We start from the raw sequence: 22,875 nt of genomic DNA on the forward strand, positions 1-22,875 counted from the left end.
GACTAACGCTTATGGCTACTTGCTTGGCCGTTAAATATTTATAAAACGTTATCGCAAGCATGCAATATTATTGCAAAGAACCAAAGACAGGAAGATTCATAGTGGAGACCAGTAGAGATTTCAAGCTTGTTGAAAACACAGAGTTTGTAAAACACTACAATAGGCATAACAGAGCATTTCCTGAGGCAAATAGCTTTTAAAATAAATGTTTTGGTAAGAGAATGCCCTATAGAGGAGCAGAGGAGCGTCTCGACTTTAAATGAAACTTAGATCCATTTTAAACAGAGAGAATATATAGGCTTCTAGTGTAACAGATGTTGTAATCCATGATTTCAAAATAATCTTCTTTCATTTGATAAGCAATCTGTTTTTGGCCATTGCCTTTCTCAGTATTGAAAATATCAATAAGTGATTGAAAGAGGAAATATGTTATTTCCTTAGCTCAGGTGGTCATTGGGAACTAAGACTCTGTTTAGGTTATCTGAGATCAAGATGCCTGAAATAAGAGAAAGTGAAGTCTGGAATATGGTTTTGTGAACTAAATTTTACCAATCAAATCCATGGAGTGTATCACGAGATTAACAACAACAAAAAAAGATACACTCTTGATTGGATGGAACAAGAATTATAAATAATGAGTCTAGAACAGTGGTTCTCAACCTGTGGGTCGGGACCCCATTTGGGGTCGAACGACCATTTCACGGGGGTTGCCAAACAATGCAGTCCGCCATTTTCCCCCCTTTTCCTTAGCTGTGCTATTCCCTTTTATTCTATTGGCTTTTGAAAGCCAATAGAATAGACTCTCTTGAATAGCCAATAGGAATTGTCCAGGCTGTCTCTGCCCTGCTGAGCCCACCAAAAGTCCCATTCTGCAAATGGTGCTGCACCAGTTGAGTAGTCCGCGACTTACGACCGGTTGAGTAGTCCTCGACTTACGACCAGTTGGGGGTCGCAGCATTAAAAAGGTTGAGAACCACTGGTCTAGAAGGAAATGAAATGCATAAGATATAAACATTCATGAATATTACTAGTGTAATAAAGATATTCATGCCTCAGTAAATTGATTAAGACTATAGTGAGTATTGTTTTAGTAAGATTTTTTTAAAAAAATCTATCGATTATTTTATTTGGCTTCTGAAAACAGAGTATGGCTTTGCTGGCAAATGACAGTAAACATGGAAGATGAGCTCATGTTGATGGCATGATGGCATCTTAGGCTTGGTTAGCATCCCCCCACCTTTGAAACTCTAATTATTCTGTTTTAACTGCCTTCTAGTGGGATATAATATTTACAATGTTTTTTTTTGCTTTTTTTGTTTTTAATTGTACACCACCCAGAATTGCTCTGTGAGAACTATTTCTAAATCTGATAAATAAATCACTAAAATAAAATCCTGAGATTGGAGTCTATCATTACTGTTCTTGGTGAATGCTATTTAAGATTAATGTTGAGAGAGAGAGAGTGAGTGGGGGGAGGGACACAGTAAGTAACAATGGGGTCAGGTTGTGGAGATAGTACTGAAAGAATGCATTGCCTAGAGACTATTTAATTTCAGCTCCCAGATGCCTCTGCCCTTCTTGCAGGCCAGTCAGGGTGATATCTGAGGATTTTGTTCTTTGCAAATTCTGCTGTGAAGTTACCTTGATTCATATTTTATGGATCAACATAATCTATCCAAATTTGACTATTTACTGAACCTGTTTTGCTTTGAATATAATATATTGTTCCCAGTACTGGTTTCATTTAACATATTTAAATTCTACTGAAATGTGTGTTTCCACACCATTTGGAGAGGATTAAAACTTGCTGGCAAATGTATAAATGGAACAGAAAAAAACTGGATAAAGATATATATTTTGATATAGATTAGATATTGACAGCATTGCCCAGCTATACTGTTTTGTTTTGCAGGCTGCTGATTGCCAGCAGTACGATCCTGATTGGCTTAAGGTTGACTCAGCCTTCCATCCTTCCGAGGTTGGTAAAATGAGGATCCTGATTGTTGGGGGCAATGTGCTGACTCTGTAAAGCACTAAGAAGCAGTATATAATTCTAAGTGCTATTGTTATTGCTATTTGAGCTTCTAAGTTTATGAGTATTTTATTGCCGAGACCAAATTGACTCTGCATATCATTCAATCAACATACAGGCTAAATATTATTCTTTCCATTGGGACTTTTAGGATAATCTTTGAAGGGTAGAAGATGGAGAGCTGAATATCTGGCTAAACCTCAAATATGTTGTCTTGACTCTTCAGCTTCAGTTTTACTACATTTTATGGTGGAAACCCATGGAAACATTTGTGAACATACTTAAGCAGTAACAATTCCAGAGTAGATTGTTTGAACAGACAATCTAAGAGCAAATTTATTCTTTACCGCATTACCTGTATTTATTGGTAAGAAGGAAAAAAAAGTTAATATGCAGAGAATAGAAAGACTTACTACTCTGAATAGAAGTAGTGTGTGAGTATGTCTTTGGGGCCTTGGGTGATATATGATATTGGTAAAGAAGTGGAAAGATCATCAGAAGATTGGATTATGGCTCACAAAATTTTGCTGTGATATCAGTAGTGGGTTGTTAGTCTCCATTAAAGTATACCCATGGTCAGTTTTATGATATATTTTGAGTTAATAGTTTTAATTACAGACACCAGTTTCTAAATACAGAAGAGAATAGTGGGACATCTGAGCATTGCTACTAGGAACCTGAATGGTATTCTTTCACAAGTTATTTAACCATTACCCCAGATAAATCTTCTGAGCAGTGAGTCTGGTATTATACATTCATTCTAGCTGGGTAAAAACTCAGCATTTGAGCAATACAGAGTCCCTACATACTTTTTTCAGGAAAGGCCCAGCGTGCCTCAAGTCTTTGCGTAAAGGAATATTGTTAACCATTAATTACATTATTAGCCCCTTTCTCCATTGGTACTAAAAATGACAATACTGTACAGTAATGGGAATAGAGCAGGAGTGTCAAACTGCCGGCCTGCGGGCTGGATGCATCATGGCAAAACTGCGCCCACCCTATTGCCAGCAATGGGGAAAAAGTTGCAATATGTCACGACATGTTACGTGACATTGTGAATTTGACACCCCTGGAGTAGAAGGTCATACAAATAGTGAAGGCAGAAGTAGTTTCTTTGGAGCAGCAGGTATAGGGGCCCTTGGGCTCCTCCTTAATTTCTCTTTGTAGCAGGTCTCCAGTTTTTCAAACAAGCAAGCACACGAACCTGGTTGCACAAGCCCCTGGTAGTAGCATTGTAGGGGAGCAGCACTGAAGGAAAGGGAAGCAAATAAGAGAGGGGCCACTGTTGCTGCTACACTACTAAGCTGCCATATCTGAATTATGATATCCAGATGAGCAACAAAGATAAAAGCAAAGAGGTACAGAAAATGGAAGATAATATATGTGGCTCAGGGTTGAACTGTGGAGCTTTTGGTGCTCTCTTAACAACTGGATTACTAATTTAACAACTGCAGAGATTCACTTAACAACGGTGGCAAGAAAGGTCATAAAATGGAGCAAAACTTACTTAACAATTTCTGTCTTGCTTAGCAACAGAAATTTTGGGCTCAATTGTAATCATACCTCAAGGACTACTTGTAATATCCCAGGTCCTTGGGAAGGACTTGATAGGTGGATAAAAATGCCAAATCCAGTCTAAACATCTGTGTCAGTCTTGCCTCAACTTGAATCTTTAAGTAAGAATGTACCTTGATTCCATTTAGTGAGAAAGCTACAGTAGAGCTAAGCCAGAACTGAAATTTGAGCACTAAAATCCGAAAGTGTAACTTCCTTTCCCCGCGGCACCTCCCACTGCTGGTCACCCATTGTCCAATTGTATTCGAATGCAGTGTTTTGAGAACGGTCTCTTCAACTGTGGGCTGGCCGGTATGCAGCTGCATGCCATTCCCAGCTGTCTGACCTTGAAGTTGTGTCTCCAGAAGGTAAGGTGAATAGTAAACCTTCCCCCCTCCCATCCAGCTCCCTCCCTCCAGAATTCATGGCAGACTGGCATCAAGCAATAGCAAAGTGCAGGCGTGAAGGGGCAGTTTTGGCAATCTGGCTCACTATAATAATAACCATAATAACAATAAATCCTGTGGTAACTGTAATAGCAATTACGCTCCTTGGAATTGTTTTATGCACCTCACCTTTTTTCCACCCATATATCCTGCAAGAGATCAGTTGAAGCCACTAATAAGAACAATTTATTCCTTCACTGCAGCCTGCTTCCTCAGTTTTATGAAATGCATGAAAAAAACCCCTAAGATGGGGGGCTCCAGAGAGACCTGGCTTATTTCTTTCCTCATCCTTGGCTTGCTCCAGCTCCATCCATCAGCCTCTGACACCTCAGCCCTGTGGGACTGCTCCTTTTGACAGAAAAAAAAATTGCCTCTAGAGCATGAATGGTTCTCTTTTTGCCATCAATCACCAAATTTCCGGATCAATAGAAAAAAGAACATTTGTGGTGGATAAAAAAAGTATTCCAGTTGCTCTTTATCCAGAGCCTCAAAAAGGACAAGCCTTTTTGTAAATATTTACAATGTTTCTGTTGCTGTAGGCACAGCAGCTGGCTGCCATGATACTTGGATCTACAAATCAATATTTATGAGCCCCCAAATGCTTAGATTACACCTGGCTATTAGTCTGAATCGACTGGTTTATTGTTTTAACACTTGTTAGAGAAGTGATAAACACCTTTAAGCAGCACTTTTGTAAAAGGTAGCTTCATTATAGCACTGGAGACTGCTCTTGGAAATTCTTATTCTGTCTGGATGCATTGTAGTGAACACTGATCAACAATTGTTTTTAAAAAGCTTGGGTTAAAAAGAGAACCTTTCAGATGGCAAAATGATAGTGGTGTAAAGGCAAAATGAGAGACAAAGGGAAAGTTTTGGTGTGGTTTTAGAGGTCAACAGTCATGGTTACTCAAGCAGCACTAGTAGTTTGTAGAATCTCTCTCATGGCAAGTCCTGCATTGTGCTGATTTGGCTCATTCCCTCCCCCGCTACACTTGGCTGGGCTGGGCAGGGCTGCATACCACCTGACAGGTGCCAATGTACCACCAGTGGTACATGTACCACCAGTTGAAAAGCCCTGTTCTAGAGAACTCAGTGATTGGTTTTCTTCTTTCAAAAGGAACAAATTCTCCAAGTCTTACATTCCAAGCCATTCAATTTGGTTGTTTTCTTAATAAAATGCAATTTTAATATAGCCTTACTCTGTGCCATCTTCTTTTCAAATACCTACAATGCATCCAGAAAAAATAAGAATTTAGAAAGCTTTAATGATCTCTACTATTACTGCTCCAATTTGGTATATGAAGCATTCCAAAAAGGGTCTTGATTTGAACACATCTTCCCAACACCATTATTTGAGATGCATCCTGCACTGCATAAAGCTGTCTGGGAGCATCTAAAACTGTTTTTCATTCAATCCTCTCTAGTACAGAGGAACTTAGATGGTGTACTGATATACAGAACCATAATATATGAGACTGACTTTCATGGTATTAAACAACAGGTGCTGATGGCTTCTAAGCCAATTTCAGTCTTTTGGAAAATTGGTCTTTTTTCCAGCTTCTGAAGGCTATATTTGACTTAGAGGCCAGCTGTTTTATAGGAAGGAAGCTCTCACAACAGAGCACCCACTGTTGGATCCCCTACTAACAGGTGGGCACTCTTAGTTGGTTCTCCCTAGCTGTCTGAATTGGATAGGCCAAATCTACCTGGCTATGTTGGTGACTTAGATACCTAGGGCCTGGCCATATTTACCTTTACTCAATGCACTGAACTCAGAAATACACTGGTAACCAGTGCAGTTTTTGCAGCATTGATATAATATGGCATGACTGGAACTATATTCTGGAGTAGCTGAAGTTTTCTGAATGATCTTTATGAGCAGACCAATATAGAATGGATCCAGAGAATCCCTATCTTGTGGAACCTTCTGTAATTGCAGCTCAGTCATTTTCTTAACCTTCCTCAAAAAGAGGAGATGTTGGAGATTGGATGATAGTTGTGGGATTTTGTTCCATCTAGATTTGAGCAGTGGGTTGAAAAGAGCCTCTTTAAAGGCTTTGGTAACTACCCTTTCTGTCAAAAAAGCATTAACCAGCCAGGTGGGTTACAGTGTCTAATACATAACTGGCAGTGCTTATAGAGAATTCTGTTCACTTCCTTGAGTTCTAAAGGCTCAAAAAGCATCCTGGGTCACGTTGCAAGACTTCATTACTGCCACATCAATAGATTTTGTCCATCTAGCGTTCAACTTGGAGCAAATGCAAGTATTTTTGGCGCTTAAATGCTTGGACCTATGATTACAGTTACACTAACTAATTTTTCAGATCTGCCCTTCCCTAACAAGATCCAAGATGTTCTAAATAGTGGAACTGAATGACACTCCATACATGCAATAAAGATAAAAATGTAGTCAGGCTCCATTTTAAGCTCAGAACCATATCCAGGCATACTTGCTTCTCATTTTCTGCCATTATTGCGCCAGCCATCACTTCATATACTTAATTTCCTGAAGTACTTCAGAGAACTGAAGGCCTATACAGGATGTGGCCAGGAAATAGCTGTTCTGAAGCAATTCCAGAGGCTAATATAGTGCTCCATTTTTTTTGGCGGGGGGGGGGGACCTTTTGGATCTACATTGAACCTGGGATAGGCTACTTTAATCAGTTCCTCTTCTCCACAGAGATTATTAGCTCCAGCTAATCACATCTAAGTAAGTAATCTATCCATGACAAGATACTGATGAAAATCTCCTGCAGAACCAGATCTATAGTGTAAAAATTACAAAATTGGAAGAGGCCAAAGTGGGTTGAACCTGTAAAGGTGACTGAAGGCCTCAAATGTCCTTTCTTATAAACGGTTTGGGTCTTCACCCTGGTGCTATCTTCTATTCTGCCTAGAGGCTTGGTAGTTCCTACTGCTAACATGCATCTTTTAAGATGGCACCTCCCATGGGATGTTTCTTCCAACCTTTTGTGAGAGAAAAAAAGGGTTCCCATATTTTGTAACCTTTCTGGCAAATAAAAAGGCAAATAACTGCCATAGTGTTGCCTGCTGGTTACATAATGCTCAGGTATATGGAAGATATTTCAGCTCTTTCTTGGGAGACATACCAGAGTTTAACAAAAATCAAAGTTTATTTAAAAAAATGATAACTGTAATTTCTTTTTAAACATTAGATATTAAAATGTTAACATTTTGAAAGAGGTAAAGTCAGAGCTTCTCAAATCAATGGACAGCAAAAACTTTAAAAAGGAATTACAGTAATGGTACTACCATATCATAAATTCACCAAGTTCCGAGTTTTACTATAAACTCAGAGGATTTCCTGGGGGAAAAAATGATCATAACACATGCTATATGCTATATGCATACAAGACAGGATTAGTGAGCTTGGGTAGAGATATAAATAATACTCAACTTAAAACAGAAACAGACAGAATAAATTAACAATTAATACAGCTTCTGCTTAAATGTTTTCTTTTTTGCTTAGGGGTATCCCAAAACAAAGTCCTCTGTTTTCCTCTGGACTTTCTCTGGCCTCAGATGATAATTCCAGCTTTTTATCAGAACTCTTGCAACCGCTTTAAAAAAAACACCAGGCTTTTTCTTGAGAAGGAGAAGAAAAGGCTGGGGCACATGCTTTTTTTCTTTATGTGACAGAAGTCATACCTTTGGTACTGATTCTGCCTGAGATGAAAGTATGAGTATTCCCAGTCTGGGAAGTCAGCTGTCATTCTTATGAATCCAGACAATAAGGTGATTTGGAATATGTAGCCTAACCTTCATTCAGTGTGGGAAATGAAAGCATGCCCTGCTTTGACACATTTAGAGAAAAGATGTGCCTCCTTCTCTTCTCTCCCCCCCCACCATTGAAATGCTCTTACTGTTAGGAATTATCTTTTCCTATAACATTCAACCAAAACTGCCTTCTCACAGCTTAAATTTATAATTCCAGGTAATAGAGAACAGGTCTGGACTTCCTTTGGTGAAACTTTCTTTTAGTTGTTCAAACGGTGCTATTATGCCCATTTCAAGGCTGAACTGGCTTGGTTCCTTCCCTCATTCTCTCTTAATAGGATTTACTTTTCCTTGGTTCCTTCCTTCACTCTCTCTTCCTAGGAGTTCTCTTTACTTTCTAGATCCCTGATCCACCTTCCTTCCTGGGCATCCCATTCAAAGTAGAGGTAAAGATCTTAAAAATACATCTTGGATGATAATTCCTCAGAAATCAACAAATATTATTTCCAAATATGGAATTAGATCACTAGGTTGCTAGTTACCTAAAATAACTAAATAACTATCTGGCCATTAAAAAACAACTTGGCATGTGCAGTCTTTCACATATACCTATATGCAATATTTGTTACATATGTACATACAGTATATTTCAGATTTCTTTAAAAAAACCTCAAAACAGTTTTGGATTCCCACTTAAAATACCTAGATTACTAGTTTATGTCTTTATATCTTTAAACACAATCATTTTATTCTAAAATGTTGAAGTTTGGAAGCTATATAACTTCTATTCTTCAGCAAGGCAGAAATGAGGCATGATTCTGAAATTTCACTGGAAAAAAGAAACAGCCCTTCCCTACAAATATTGTCTATTTTCAAGTTCCCACAAAGGAAATTTTGTGCAATTGTCCACCAAACTATTTGAGCCCCTTTCCTCCCCACAAGAAATATATAGCCATATGCTTCCATGATGTCTTGCACTGTACAGTCAAAACACAATTTCTCGGTATGCTGGTGAAATTTTATTTTAGGTCTCCCATCCAGATATTGCTGCTATGCTAACATAAACAGGAATTATATTGTTCCTTCCATTGCCTTTATTCATGGAGAGTGAAGCCACAGGTGTTGGGAAAGCAGTCAATGTTTACTTTTCCTCCTTGAAAGCTGTGCCTCCTTCACAAAGTCACTGCACTCACAGACCTCCGATGGCTTCGCTGAGCAGAACTTTCAGTGTTCTGTGGGATTTGGCTAGTAAATGGCTCCACAGCTGAAAGTTGTCCAGTCTCTTCCTGGATGCATCTTTTGCCATCGTCCTTGGCTTCCTCATTCAAAGTCCTTTCTCCAAGCATTTCTTTCTGTGGAGGCCCAAGCCCCTGAAGAACATTAGTCTCAGGAAGCCCAAGTGCTGCATGATCACAGATATTTTCATTGAGTTGACTAGGAACATTACTGTGAATTGCTGGGCCTTCTTTTATCAGCTTCCATTTCTTTATTTCCCAGTCCTGTTGTTCTTTTGGCAACTTTTCCAGTTGTTGTGCTTTCAGGATGCAAGATATTTTGAAAGTCCCTTGTAGAGCCAATATAAAATATCTAGGGAAAGCAAAGAAAAACACTAGTTATTATTTCAAGATGAGCTCTCACTCATTTTGTAGATGCTAGATGAAGTATAATGTGAATGGTATTTTTAGTTATTCATATAAAGATTCCACTTTCTACAGAAAACAGTTCTAAAATACTACACATAGAATATAGATTCCAAAGGCACTGGAGGTGACTTTTGCAAAGTACACACCAAGATACAGAAAGGGAACAAAAGCTAGAATGAGGAAACTCATAATTTTATGAAAGTTAGTGTCACAAAAGATGTGTCACAAAGGTAGTTTCCATCTACCTGCCAAGGTGGTGCCATGGCTAAAGATGCATAGGTAACCTGGTACTATCCAAACAAATAAGGCATAACTCACATCAGTTCAGACATAGCAAGATAATTTGGAAATACAATCCAGAACATATAGAGTATATCCGTTTGCCTGTTCTTGGGCTAGGGTTTTGTATGGTGATTATGGACAGTTATAAACTGCCATTCAACCATGTTAAGGCCAGCTGCTATGTTTCAGGAAAAAAGTGGTTTAGTAATGCCAGTCTGTGGGTCATAGCCAATGATAAGTGTATTTCTCTATAGCTCTCTGATATAAACAAAATCATGGTTTTCCTTTCCAGCAACCTTAGTGTGTTCAAGATTGCAGGGAAGAGTATTTAAACTGTCAAGGCTTCTACCAAGTCCTCCATCACTCTTCTGTCCTTTCTGCCCTTAGTCAGCCCATCCTCACTTCTTTTTGTGGCTCAGCTCAAGGGTTCTGTGACTTCTGAGGATATTTTTTTTATCCTCATATCTCCCTGCAAGACAGCAAAGCAAATGCAACTGATTCCAAAGACACAGATGTGCAGAAGGTTCCTCCTAGTCCTGGCATGAAAAAGCTGTAAAAGAAGCAGTAATGCAACATACACTCTATATAACATTAGTGTTAACAGTTGGAAGCTGACAAATGTAGGGACTCATGGGAAATGTTGCTGCAAATGCAGTGACAGAATAGCAGTAAATCAGCAGCAATAGCAAGGTGAGAAATTGTCAGTTGCCCCAAATGTCTTGGAGCATCATATGTACGTGAGGCCTATTCTGTTTTTTGAAATATGGCAGCTCATAAACTACGTTTTGAAGTTGGCTTGTTTCAGACACCATAATAGTATTACACATACTTTTGTCTGGATTTGGATATCAGTGAAGGTATGTTATGAAAAGAAGAGGAAACTTCTGCTCTTCTTATAGTTATGTCAGGAAAGGAGAAAAAAAAAAGGGAACAACTCTGAAGTTTATCCAGGCTTGCTCATGTTAATACTAAAAGCCAACATTTATAAATACATTTGGATGCATTCATTCAAGTTTCCTTCTGTTATTGCAGCTACTCCCATGACACCTCATTCTGAATATCAGTTTTACAATAAGAAAAAAACTTCTCATTTTACAGAAAATTCATAGGAATGTAATGTTAGGGAAACTAACTAAAATGCTCTGCCCTCAAACCAATGTGTTTTGTAGTAAGAGATTAAAGTGGAACTCATGAAGAATAAGACTTCCAAAGGGAATTCTTTTCATAACCCTTAGACCTTGGGTGTTAAGAAGGAAAAGCAGATAGTCAATCTTTGTGCTATTTCTAAGGATCATATGACAGCTGGAGAAGTCTGAGCTGTGACACTAGTTGTAACATGGAAACATATTTCTTTCCTTTGAAGTACTCAAGAGTTGCCTCTCAAAAAAGAAAAAAAAAGGCATCACATAACACAACAAAGCTTTTATATTCTAGCAAAGCATGTCAACTCAATTTCCCCAAACTGTACAGAGAAAGTTGTTACTGCATTAAAGGATGTGGCTGTCAAGGATTTTAAGCTTCCCTTCCATAAAATGACAGCTATACCAAGCAACTGGCTCTTGGCTGGCAGATTTCTGTGGGAATGGGGAAAAAAAAACAGACTAGTAAGGATTGTTCTCTGGAAATCAGATTTAAAGAATCCATCAGGGTCTTTTTGCATGGTACTAGTTGCCTTATTTGCAATATTCAATTAAGACCTTTCTTAAATAATACCATACTGCTGAGATAAGGCTTTCTGTTTCTTGGAACAACATTTAATCAAACTTTGTAATCCCTAGTTACTGAGTGGGACCACATACAAGAACAAGTAAGAAAAAAAAAAGGTCAAACCTTGGAAGAAGTGCTATGACTGGCGTAATAACGATTGTGAAATAAAAGCTTGGCTCTGAAAATTCCATCTCCATAATCCAGTAGGGATTTGTGGGATGGTTACAAAGGACACAGGTTGCATTGTAGATGGATGAGAAGATGAAGTACAGCAAAATGCTCCCAATTATTGCAATCCCATGGAACAGGGTCTGTGAACAGAAGAAAAGCAATTAGAGAAATAAAACTTTTAGTTGCGATTCCTGTCCAGGAATGTCTTGGTGCAGAACATCAGGATGCCATAGTAACAATCTTATTCTGAGGCAGTGCAATTTCTATGCAAACAAAGGCATCTGAATGTAAAATTGCAGCAATGAGGAATCTGCATTGAGGAATGTCAAATTTTGGAATGAACTCTAATGGTTTCTGTCAGGTCTTTCCAAGACCAGTGTGGGTCTGGTGGGAAAGAGCAGTATCTTTTCTGTGGCATTTGAAAAGTTATGCTTTTTTGTTGGCTTTGTGCAAATGAATATTGGTTTCCAAGCCATGGTGTCCATTTATTGCATTTTTGTATGTCTGTACCTTTGAGTCAGTGTTACCTGGGTTTTCTCTGCAGTTTACTTGGAAAGAATTTTCAGAAGTGGCTTTATTAAGGCTAAGAGTAACAGACTCAAGATCACTCAGCTGACTATGTGCCTAAGCCAGGACTAGAACTTTAACTTTCTTCCATTTTCAGCAAAAATATTATCTGCAGTCTTCTCTAACTGCAACGAGCAATAATATTTGTAATTATGTAAAATTTTACTGAAATACATAAACATTTCTGATAGAAATGAGGGGAATGATACTTTTATGCAGAGAAATATTGAAAAAGGGTGAAGGTATTTATGTCTGCTCAAAAGCATGAACAATTAATTCAAATAGTATAAACTGAATAGCTGTGATTGCCTAGTATTAATTTGGAACATAGTTCATAGAACATAGAATAACAGAGTTGGAAGGGATCAACCCCCTGCTCAACCCCTATACCATTTCAAACAAATGGTTGTCCAATCTCTTTTAAAAAAACTCCAGTGATGGAGTACGCACAACTTCTGAAAGCAAGCTGTTCCACTAGTTGATTGTTTTCACCATTAGGAAACTTCTCCTTAGTTCTAGGTTGCTTCTTTCTTGGTTAGTTTCCAACTGTTGTTTCTTGTCTTGCCTTTTGGTGCTTTGGAAAATAGTTTGACCTTCTCATTTTTGTGGCAGCTCTTCAAATATTAGAATGAAAAGACTAGACATACCCAATTCCTGTAAATGTTCTTTGTGTGTTTTAGTCTTCACCCCCCTAATCATTTTTGTTGGTCTTCTTTGCACTTTTTTCAGAGTCTCAACATCTTTTTTATATTGTGATGACCAAAACCGGATGCAGTATTCCAAGTGTGGCCTTACCAAGGATTTCTAAAGTAGTACTAAAACTTCACATGATCTTGACTTGAGCCCTCTATTAATGCAGCCTAGGATTGCATTGGCTTTTTTTTTGGCAGCTGCTGCACACTGTTGGCTCATATTTAAGTGATTGTCCATAAGGACTCCAAGATCCCTCTCACAGTTATACTATTTCTGAATCTGTGTATTACACTATCTGCAAACATTGGCATTTCACTACTTTTTCATCATTCAATAATTCTTTGAAATCCAAGGTGGTAGGGGCTCAGACCCAGACACCCAAATATAGTATCACAAAAGTACATGACTATCACCTTAACAGCCAGGACACTGTTTCCATTCAGCCAGCCAGCAAGCCAGCCAACCAACCAGCCAGCCAGCCAGCCAGCAAGCTGGGATAGTTATTGAAACTATATACATACCCACATCTGAATTTCTAAAGCTTGGTGAAAAAGAATAGTAAGAAGGGCACCAGTGTTGACTACCGTTCCAAAAGCGAAAACATCAGTATCAGAATCCTGGTATACCTGAAAAATTAGATAAAATAATACTGATATATCAAAATATGAAACAGAAGCACTGAGTTTTACGAATCAGCCTTCTCAAGTCTGATATGCTTCAAATCTGAGCTTGAGAGCAACAGGCTGAGAAAGTCTGGTTTAGAAAAAGTTGAATACCTTGTGATTTGAACACTTACTAGATAAGGGACAAAGAAGCAAATGAGACTCTGGTAGAAGGCATCCAAGATAGCAAGGCAAAACGTTAGAGGTTTGTAAATCTGTAGCAAATAGGACACAAAAGGAACAGAGAATTTCAGAACATGTATATTTTCTTGATATATCACTTATAACTTGATGGCCACGGGGGAAGCCACCAATCAGTGGTAAATGACAGGATTTGCATCAGTGTCATTCTCTGTCATTGCCTTCAAAATAAAAAACAGAGGAAATGTAGTATGCCTAAAACCTGAATTTTTTAAAATTTATTTTTATTTAAATTGATAAACCTATTTATTCTTATATCTTTATCCAAACAGAACAGCACTGGAGGTTTAAATGGAAGAAGAAGGCATGGAGCTTGGGTTATTGATGGACTATCATAAGAGGTCCAAACAAGCCTTTGTGGGCAAAAATATCTATTCCCAATGTAATTATTTTTTGGGTTAAATTGATGCATAACTTTTCCACCAAGCTCAAGGAGCTTCCATGGAAATCTCCCTGTCTTTTATCTCCACATTAGCCACCTTGTAACGCAGGATGGGCCGATATGGTAAGATGGGCCCAAAATTACTTAATGAGTTTCCATAGCTAATGAATGACTTCAAGCTGGGTCTCTCTGGGTCTAGTTTGGACCTGCTCTAACGCTTTAAACATCACAACACATTACAGTTTTGGTTAGTATGATAGGTGTAACTTTTTCAAGGTAGAGATTAGTCATAGCTGTCCCAGCATTGGAATATTGTATTTTATCTGGAGACTGGACTTTTGTAACATATTTCTGCTCTTGAGAGTGTTTCATAAATCACACTTAAACTAGAATGAGGAACTAGGTTACTAGGGACTTATTGATTAATTTTAGTATTATAGAGTCTGCATTGTCTGCTGTGTAGGTACCAAGCTACTTTTCAGATTTCATTTTGATTGACAAGCACAAAGCTAAGTTTTATGAACAATAATTTTCCACAGGTCTTTATCTGGTTTTTAGAGTCAGAAAAGAATGTTCTCATACTGTAGTTTGCTGAGGTTCTTCTTAAAGGATTGTGGCTTTTTAGTGTGGGATAATCTTCTCTGTGAATGTCTTGGTTTGGAGGGTTTTTTTTGCTATCAGTTAAAATACACAGATGTTCCTACTGTCTCCTGGATATCCCTATCTTAGTCTACCCTAGCAATTGTTAAACTAGCACCCTAATTTGTTAACACATTTTATTGCACGTATTGTATCAACTTATATCTGTGGCTTGATCCACTGAGAATCAATGTGTTTAAAAATGTATGAGTTGCATTTATTCTCTTAGTGCAAGATCAGACTTTGCACAATAGCTTGGATCGATGAAAAATGGTAGAAGAAAGCACTGAACACTCTATAAAAATTGCTTTCTTTAACCTATTTTTTCACCCTTTCATGGAAAAAATGTTTTAAAAAGATGCTTTTTAACCAATGGAATACAGTTGTTTAATGAGGGAATTACTGAGCTGAAAATTAACCACATTCAACAAATACGGCTTAATGCAGTGTATGAACCCAACCAACATCTACTTTAGAAAGGATATTTGTCTTGCTATACCGTGAAAGCTGTTATATTATGGGATATTCTTGAAAAAGTGTTACCTCTGAGTTTTGTCCACTTTTGTAAAGTGCAGGAAGGTTCAACAGAGTTTCTGCAGAAATGTCTTTATCCAGAACTCCAGAAATTAATGGTGGCACAGATGTAAAAAACAAGTTGAAAAATATCATTTGCCAGTAGTCTATCATAGAAGCCCCAGAGAAAGCACAGAAGAACTGGTACCAGAAGAGAAGGTTGACATAGGTCTGGTGAGAAAATATGAAGAAAATAAGTATCTGTAGAAACATCATCCAGCCTTTGCTATCCAAGGTGTTTGGTTAGTCGTAATACCTAGCCTTTGCAGAGCATGATAAACTCTTAGAATCTGATCAAGGACTCACAGCATTAGTCCAAATAAACTCAATATGCTATTTGATTTTAATTAGGTTTTTGATTAAGTTGAGAGACTGGCTAAAGTTACATTACAAGAATTTATAACTGAACTCTGTTTCTTTCTATTTTAAAGTGCTGGGAGTGAGAAAATTAAACTAGCTTTTGGAACAAAGAGAGAAGCATATTTATCTTTTTCTCTACCTGCTATTTACCCATGCTAATTTGCTTTTTGTTTGTGTTTCCGTTCTCAAGCTTTTAAATGTACCTGACTTAATTTTTGGAACCCATGATATGATATTATTAGGAAAACAGCAGATGGACAAAAGGATTGAGAACTGCTTTCTCTTGATTACTTTCCTACTTTTAAACTACCGCATATGCCGTCGTATTAGGCGACCCGGCGTATAAGATGACCCCCGTCTTTATAGCCGGGCCGCATTCCTAGAACGTTGTCTTATATGCTGGAAACTACCAGTATGTCCGGCGTATAAGACGACTCGGCGTGTAAGACGACCCCCGTCTTTGGCACTGATTTCAGCGCTCGCGGAAGTCGTCTTATACGCCGGCATTTACGGTATTTCTTTTAATGCTGCTTTTCAACTAAAAACAAATTTGACTGTCAAATTAAGCAGGCCAAGGACCCCTGGCGGCACAATGATTAGAATGCAATATTGTAGGCTAACTCTGCCACTGCTGGCAGTTCGATCCTCACTGGTTCAAGGTTGACTCAGCCTTCCATCTTTCCAAGATTGGTAAAATGAGAACCCAGATTGTTGGGGGCAATATGCTGACATTTGTAAAATCGCTCAGAGAGAGCAGTATATAAGTCTAAGTGCTATTGCTAAGAGTAGTAAGAGACCCACTGAAATCATCAGAACTTAATTATGACTACAATATGTCTACTTGTTTTTAGTAAATCTACTTTAAACACAAATAAGACTAGATTCAGTATATTATTAGGTCTTAGTGGCAAACATTTGCATGAAATATATAGTTAGCCTTGGGTTTATGTTAATGATTGTAGTCATCTACTTGAGATTCACAGTCAGAGTTTCTTTCATGAATATAAATAGCTTTTGTATTCCTTGCAGCTATGTGATTGTCACTCAGAATCAAATGTAAATTTTGTATGCTGTAAAGGTAACATATTCATAAAATGTCACTTCTGTTTATTTTTGTACAAAAAAATGAAATAGGAAAAATTAAATAAGTGGCAGAGAAATCCCTCTTATTGTTTTCTACTATTGTCTAGCTGCTTTCATAGCAAACAGTGTTAAGGACCTTGATAGTAATAATGCAGAAAAACAAAATGTAAACAGTATGTGACATAATGAAATTCACCAGAAACAAGAAAAGTAGAAAAAATTCATTTACTACAAATTATGTGAGTTAAATATCTATATAAATGAAGTAGATAAATAGATACCAGTGAGAGGGTAACAGCGTTCTGTGTGCCATGGTCTATAGTCGTGATGGCCAAATGACCACTGAAGCATTTTCAGACAAAGCTGGATCCCTTGTCTAGGAAATGGAGATGAGCACCAGCTCCCGGAGTCAGACATGACTAGAAGGGGGAGACCCTTATCTTTTTTATTTGTAACAATGTAGGTAATGAAATCCATTATTCTTTGGTAATGGGAATCATACTTTTTTCTTGCATCAAACCTAATATTACCCCCCCCAAGAGTTATTAGTGACAAAATAAAAATTAAATACCATTTTAGAAAATCTCCATGGTTTTTTTACAGTGTGATGGAACATTGGGAAATGAAATAATAGAGGGAAAATTAATGACATTTATTAAGATGATGCAACTTAGTCATTTCCCCAAAGAGATTTGATTTTCTCTCAGTCCTTATAAAATTGTAGGTTTGGACACCAATGCTCACAGTGGGAGTCAAAAAAGGCCAAATAATACTTGTAGCAATGCAATCAAAGCTCATCCCTTTATGTGTGTGTGTGTGTGTGTGTGTGTGTGTGTGTGTTTGTGTATATACACATATATATACATATATGCAATTTTGTATATAGAGTACATTGCAATACACATGCAAAGGAACTCTGGCTTTGATTATGCAGCCATGATCACTATCTTGTGTTTTTTTTAAACCCCCCCCCCTTTGGAGGTGCTAGTTGGTCCAGATCCCAAGAGGTGCATGTTAATTGCATGCTTAAAATGTCTATGCTCTGAGAACATGGATGCCAAATTGAATTTCCTACAATGTGGCTAAAGCTGGCTAGTGTGGTCATCTATTGGTAGCATAGATTTCCCATCAAATTAAGTGGTTGTCAGCCTGTAGAGTTCAAGTCAGGATCAACTTCTACTTGCCATGATTACAATCAGCCATTTTATGTGCAGCAATGGAGCCACAATTCTGTTAAGGATTGTCAATATAACATTTTAAATAGGAAATTAGAGAATGAAATTTATTTTATAGAAACTAAGTGAAAATGAATCTATTTATGAATCAATCCATTTAACCAAAAGATTTTTCACTCTTGAATATTTCAAGAATGACATTATGGAATATTTCCTTATTATATTTTTGGAACTTGTAAGCTCCTGGCGCAGGGTTCCAGTCAAGTAATCTATAAACAACAATTGTTCCTATTGTTACAAGCAATAATGGATGGCATGCAAGATGAAATAAGCAGTTAAAACACCTACCACATTTTTATAGAAAAAGTATAGCACCATCTTTCCCAAGCGAGAATAGCACCAGTGCCCATGGACTAGAAGTAACTTCTTGAGGTGCTTAAACTGAGATACTGAAAAATCACTGGCCATGACAGCCTGAAATGAAGAACATATATAAAATGATACAATTTATATTTTCAAGTTTTACTGATCCAATATATATCAGGACTGCAGGCAAAAGTCAAAATAATAAAATGCAAGAATGGGAAATATAATGTGTCTCTGGGTTAATGTTAAATTCTTCAATGGTAGCTTTTCCAAACTTTTGCTCTTTAGATTTGTTTAGTTATCATTTCTGGAATTCCTAGAGAAGAATCACCAAAGTTAACCGGGAATTCTGAAGTTACACGCTAATATAATTGGAAGATAAGTTACAAGATGAATGTGCTAGAGTTTCATTATGACTGCAGCTCTCTCCCTTTCCAAACCCAGTGTGACAATTTAATTCATAAGAAAGTGATCTTATGACAGTTAGACTTAGGTAACCAGTTTTGGATAGCTAAAGGCTTCACATCACTCTAAAATAATGAGGAAAAGAGGGCGGGAATATATTATACACATGGATGGAACTAGATTTCCCCAATTCTCCTTAATTTTTGGGTGAAAGCCATCTTGTCTATTTTAATGCCCTATTGTTTGTGCATGTTTCTCTTCTCCAGATCCGGCAACAGAAGAGAGTGACAAACAAGCACTTGGAGAACCTCTTGTAGCTCTGGAGCCACAAATCACCCATCTGAATCTAAAATAACAAGAACAGCTTTGGATGAAACAACCCAAAGCACTGAATACTTCTTGAGGAAAAAATTCTCCAGTACTGCTTGTAATCCAGTACAATTCCACATCAAGTATAGTCCTGTGCAGAGAATATGGACTTAGTGGTAGGGGCTGGACAACCCATCTATGGTTTTACTGGATTACAGCGTAGTTCTGATTCAGCCTCTGTCCATAAATGTCAATCAACAAGAAAAGTAAGCTTATTTTTATTTGGATGCTTCCAGTGATGTTTCTACCAAACAATTAACCCCCTTAGGAAGGATGGGGGAAGGGATGGAGAGAGAGTTTCCAGATGATGCTTCTTATTGTTAATCAACTGCTTTATTTTTTTCTGCTGCACAATGTCTTTGTTCAGAAACATTATAGCTTTGGACATTTGTATGGGAGAAGTTCATATGCCTAAATGAATAATCAAGGTAAGCATACAAATGATTTGATTCATTATAAATGCAAATCATCTCACTCTGAGGTCTCAAGGATATTGCTTACCTTGTTATAACAGAGAGCAGATGATACTTATGTTCACTTTTTATATGGAATACAGTTGCTTAAAATTCTGAATATGCATCTTATCAATTGTTGCCAAGGGCAAGAGGGTATTCCTCAATTATTATGCATACCTGCATACCTTCTTGTCCAGAAATGCCAATTCCAATATCAGCTGCCTGGAGCATACCTACATCATTTGCACCATCACCTAGAAAAGAGTGAAACATTTATTTCTCTCAGACTGAAAAGTAGGCAGATAGTATGTAAGGCAATGGAAATATTTGTTGAGCACATCTCTCATTCTGCAATATATGGTTTATGTCAGAGGCATAAACCATTATGTAATTAAATATAGAACCATTGTGTAATTAAATATAGAAGGAAAAAATACTTCTTTTTGTTTGCCTTGAATTTTGCCATTGCTTGAGTAGTATGAAGAAGAGAAATAAACTTCTTCCCATTCACTTTGTTCCAAGTCACTGCTGACTTTATTATAAATCTTTGACAGTGAAAACAACAATTTCATTTCCAATTCTTTTATACGTTTGCTCAGCAACTTTGCCTTTTTCTCAGCAGAAACAAGTCATTTTTTGGTGATATGTTATGTTTCACTAACATATCAAACACAATACTAGGACCCCATTCTTACACTTGATCTTAGTTCAAAACCGAGGAAACAGTTGATTCAGATTCACATTTCCAGACTTAAGATAATAGTTAGCTTGTTGATAGGTGGATAGTTAGATGCATGGATGGATGACAGCTCATTTGATGCAGTGGTTTAATTACTAGACTAGAAACAAGCTGTGAATTGCTGACCTTCCTTAGGTACAAAGCCAGATGGGTGATCTTGGGCCTCAGCCCTAGGATGTGTGTATAGGTTCTTGGGAGAAATGTGCAAAGAACGCTGGGTGTGTGTGCCAAGAATGTACATTCTCAGCAGGGTCATTCAAGGCAGAAAGAATATCCTAGAGCAGGGGTCCCCAACCCCCGGACTGTGGACCAGTACTGGACCATGGCATACCAGCAACCAGTTTGTACAAACAATCAAAGCCCCATCCGTGGGATGCAGGCAGCACACAAAACCACATCCCCTCTGGTCCATGGAAAAATCTCTGTACATGTAACTGGTCCCTGGTGCCCAAAAGGTTGGGGACCTCTGTCCTAGAGCAGCCAGATCCCTATGCTGAGCAGCAGCAATATGGAAGATTGACCACTTTAGTAACAATGACAAAGATAAAAGCATCATGTTATGGTAGAAGGCGATGGTAAACTATTCCTATATTTTACCAAGAAAACTAGATGAATAGGCAATATGAAATGATGGGCAAAGTTGGAGACAGAGTGTTTTGGAGAAAATGTATCTATGTAGTTGTTAAGCACTGACAGGGACTTGATGACACATGATGCTCACCTACAGCAAGGGTCAACACTTTCAGCTGATTCCGTACAAGTTTAACCACCATGCTTTTCTGCAAGGGAGTGCATCGGCAGCACAAAACTGAGTGGCTATATTTTGTAAGCTGAAGAAACTTATGCTCGAGGTGTCCTTGGAAAATAGTATTCAGAGCTCTCCCATCAACTACTAGTCCAATCACCGGATTTGGACATCCTGTGGTTGACCAAGAAAATGGCATCTTAAAGCCAAAAATACTCCATATTTTTCTAGGAATTACTTGACCCTTCTGCACCTCTTCCAACATGATATCCAGCAGTGATTCACAAGTTTCCTATGGAAAAAATAGTGAATAAATTGTAAAGCTGCATAGCACTACAAACAAGAATTCTTCTGTTACAAAACAGTATATGCTAAGCTTTTAATTACTTCCAATCTTTCATTCCATTGGATTACCACATAAATTGAAGAACATTAGTGCTGACTTAAATAAGTCATTTAACAAGTAACTTGATCAAATATGTAGTAACAATTCAAAATTGGAGAATGTGGTATATTATACAAGCTAATTCTAATGTATAGTTAATTTGTACTTCGTTAATTCTTAGCTTGTATATTCATGTTTTTAATATAACTCTTGAATTTTGATTACAATTTACATCACCCATATGTGTCACCTGAGCTCCTGATCTGAGACCATAGATTGGTATGATTGGGATTATAAATAAAGATATCTAGAGGGCACCAGGTTGGAAAATGATGTTATACAATGTTTGCTATCATTAGTGTATATTCAGAAGAAATTGCAGTTTGTTCGCTGCTGATGCATTGAGATAAATACTACTGCATATATAGTACATGACTAAATGTATTATTTTATTGCATATTGCAGATGAATTAAATAGCCTTTATCATTACATCACTGGTAACTGAAATATTATCTGGCAAGTAGGTTTACCATCTGTTTGTTATTTCAGAGAAGGATTACTTATTTAGTACTAAAGGTTAGTATTTATAAATAAGAATCAATTTTCCTAAATAAGGAACAAATGGTAAGCCTGTGATTCAGCACCAAGCAAAATCTCAACAGCATGTGGAGACAGGTTCTTTTGCAAATCTTAAAGTTTGTTGCTAGCATCCACAAGATCCCGTTTGGTTCTGAAGGCGGAGATACAGTGCTGCTTCCAAAGGCATGCATGGAATCCAGTGATACATCAGCATTGACTCATACAATGAGAATTCTCCTCACCTCTCCTCATCACTTCCCACACCTTCAAAATCTACTATGAAGCTGGAACAGATTTTTGATACATATGGGAGGGGAACTTTCTGGGGAGAACAAATGGTTCTTTTACCCATGGGAATACATAATTGGATTCAGTTCTTTTTTTCTCCAAAATTCAACCCTTTTCTGAAAAACGTTTGCATGAGAACATATTTACCTATTATGGCATAGTCTCTCTGCTGGCCATTAGAACCTACCTTACTTTCTGTATTAATGGTAAAGACAGTGTCTCTTTGGTCTAGAAGTTTGCAAGAATAGGCAATGTTGATAGCTGTTTCCTGCTTATCTCCAGTTAATACCCATGTTTGGATTCCAGCTTCTTTGAAGGCAGAAATGGTATCAGGCACTCCTTCTTGCAACCGGTCTTCAATCCCTGTTGCTCCTTATGAAAAGGAAATAATCAGTGTTATTGATTGCTGCCACAGGGAAGGCACATCTCTGGGGTCTAGATAAATGGCATTATTTAATTGATGGAAACTGGAGTACGCCTACCCTGCCAGGCAGATATGAGGAGAGATATGAGGGTCTCTCAAGTAACTAGGCTCTATGTCTTCATTAATTAGGAATAATTTTAGGAAACAATTGCTATGTGATAAAGCAACCCATATGCCAAGTTTAACTTTTGTTATATTTCAGAATAATTGC

The 22,875-nt window shown here is 37.7% G+C and overlaps 1 protein-coding gene across 3 annotated transcripts in view; it reads right to left on the reverse strand.

Annotated features, from left to right (window-relative positions):
- Positions 1-7,218: 7,218 nt before the first annotated feature.
- The window catches only part of ATP10B (ATPase phospholipid transporting 10B (putative)), a 144,775-nt gene continuing 129,118 nt past the window's right edge, over positions 7,219-22,875 (reverse strand). For all 3 annotated transcript variants that reach the window (XM_039343568.1, XM_039343550.1, XM_039343559.1), the window contains 9 exons: positions 22,428-22,612; positions 20,964-21,279; positions 19,681-19,757; positions 18,257-18,382; positions 15,261-15,461; positions 13,630-13,710; positions 13,355-13,459; positions 11,526-11,713; positions 7,219-9,357 (listed from right to left, as the gene is read on the reverse strand). In XM_039343568.1, the coding sequence (XP_039199502.1) occupies positions 8,943-9,357; positions 11,526-11,713; positions 13,355-13,459; positions 13,630-13,710; positions 15,261-15,461; positions 18,257-18,382; positions 19,681-19,757; positions 20,964-21,279; positions 22,428-22,612 (1,694 nt within the window). In that variant the 3' untranslated portion in view covers positions 7,219-8,942. The remainder of the gene's footprint in view (positions 9,358-11,525; positions 11,714-13,354; positions 13,460-13,629; positions 13,711-15,260; positions 15,462-18,256; positions 18,383-19,680; positions 19,758-20,963; positions 21,280-22,427; positions 22,613-22,875) is intronic.

The sequence above is a fragment of the Crotalus tigris genome, unplaced genomic scaffold, assembly GCF_016545835.1.
Source record: "Crotalus tigris isolate CLP2741 ecotype Arizona unplaced genomic scaffold, ASM1654583v1 scf7180000017551.9496454, whole genome shotgun sequence".
Classification (NCBI taxonomy): domain Eukaryota; kingdom Metazoa; phylum Chordata; class Lepidosauria; order Squamata; family Viperidae; genus Crotalus; species Crotalus tigris.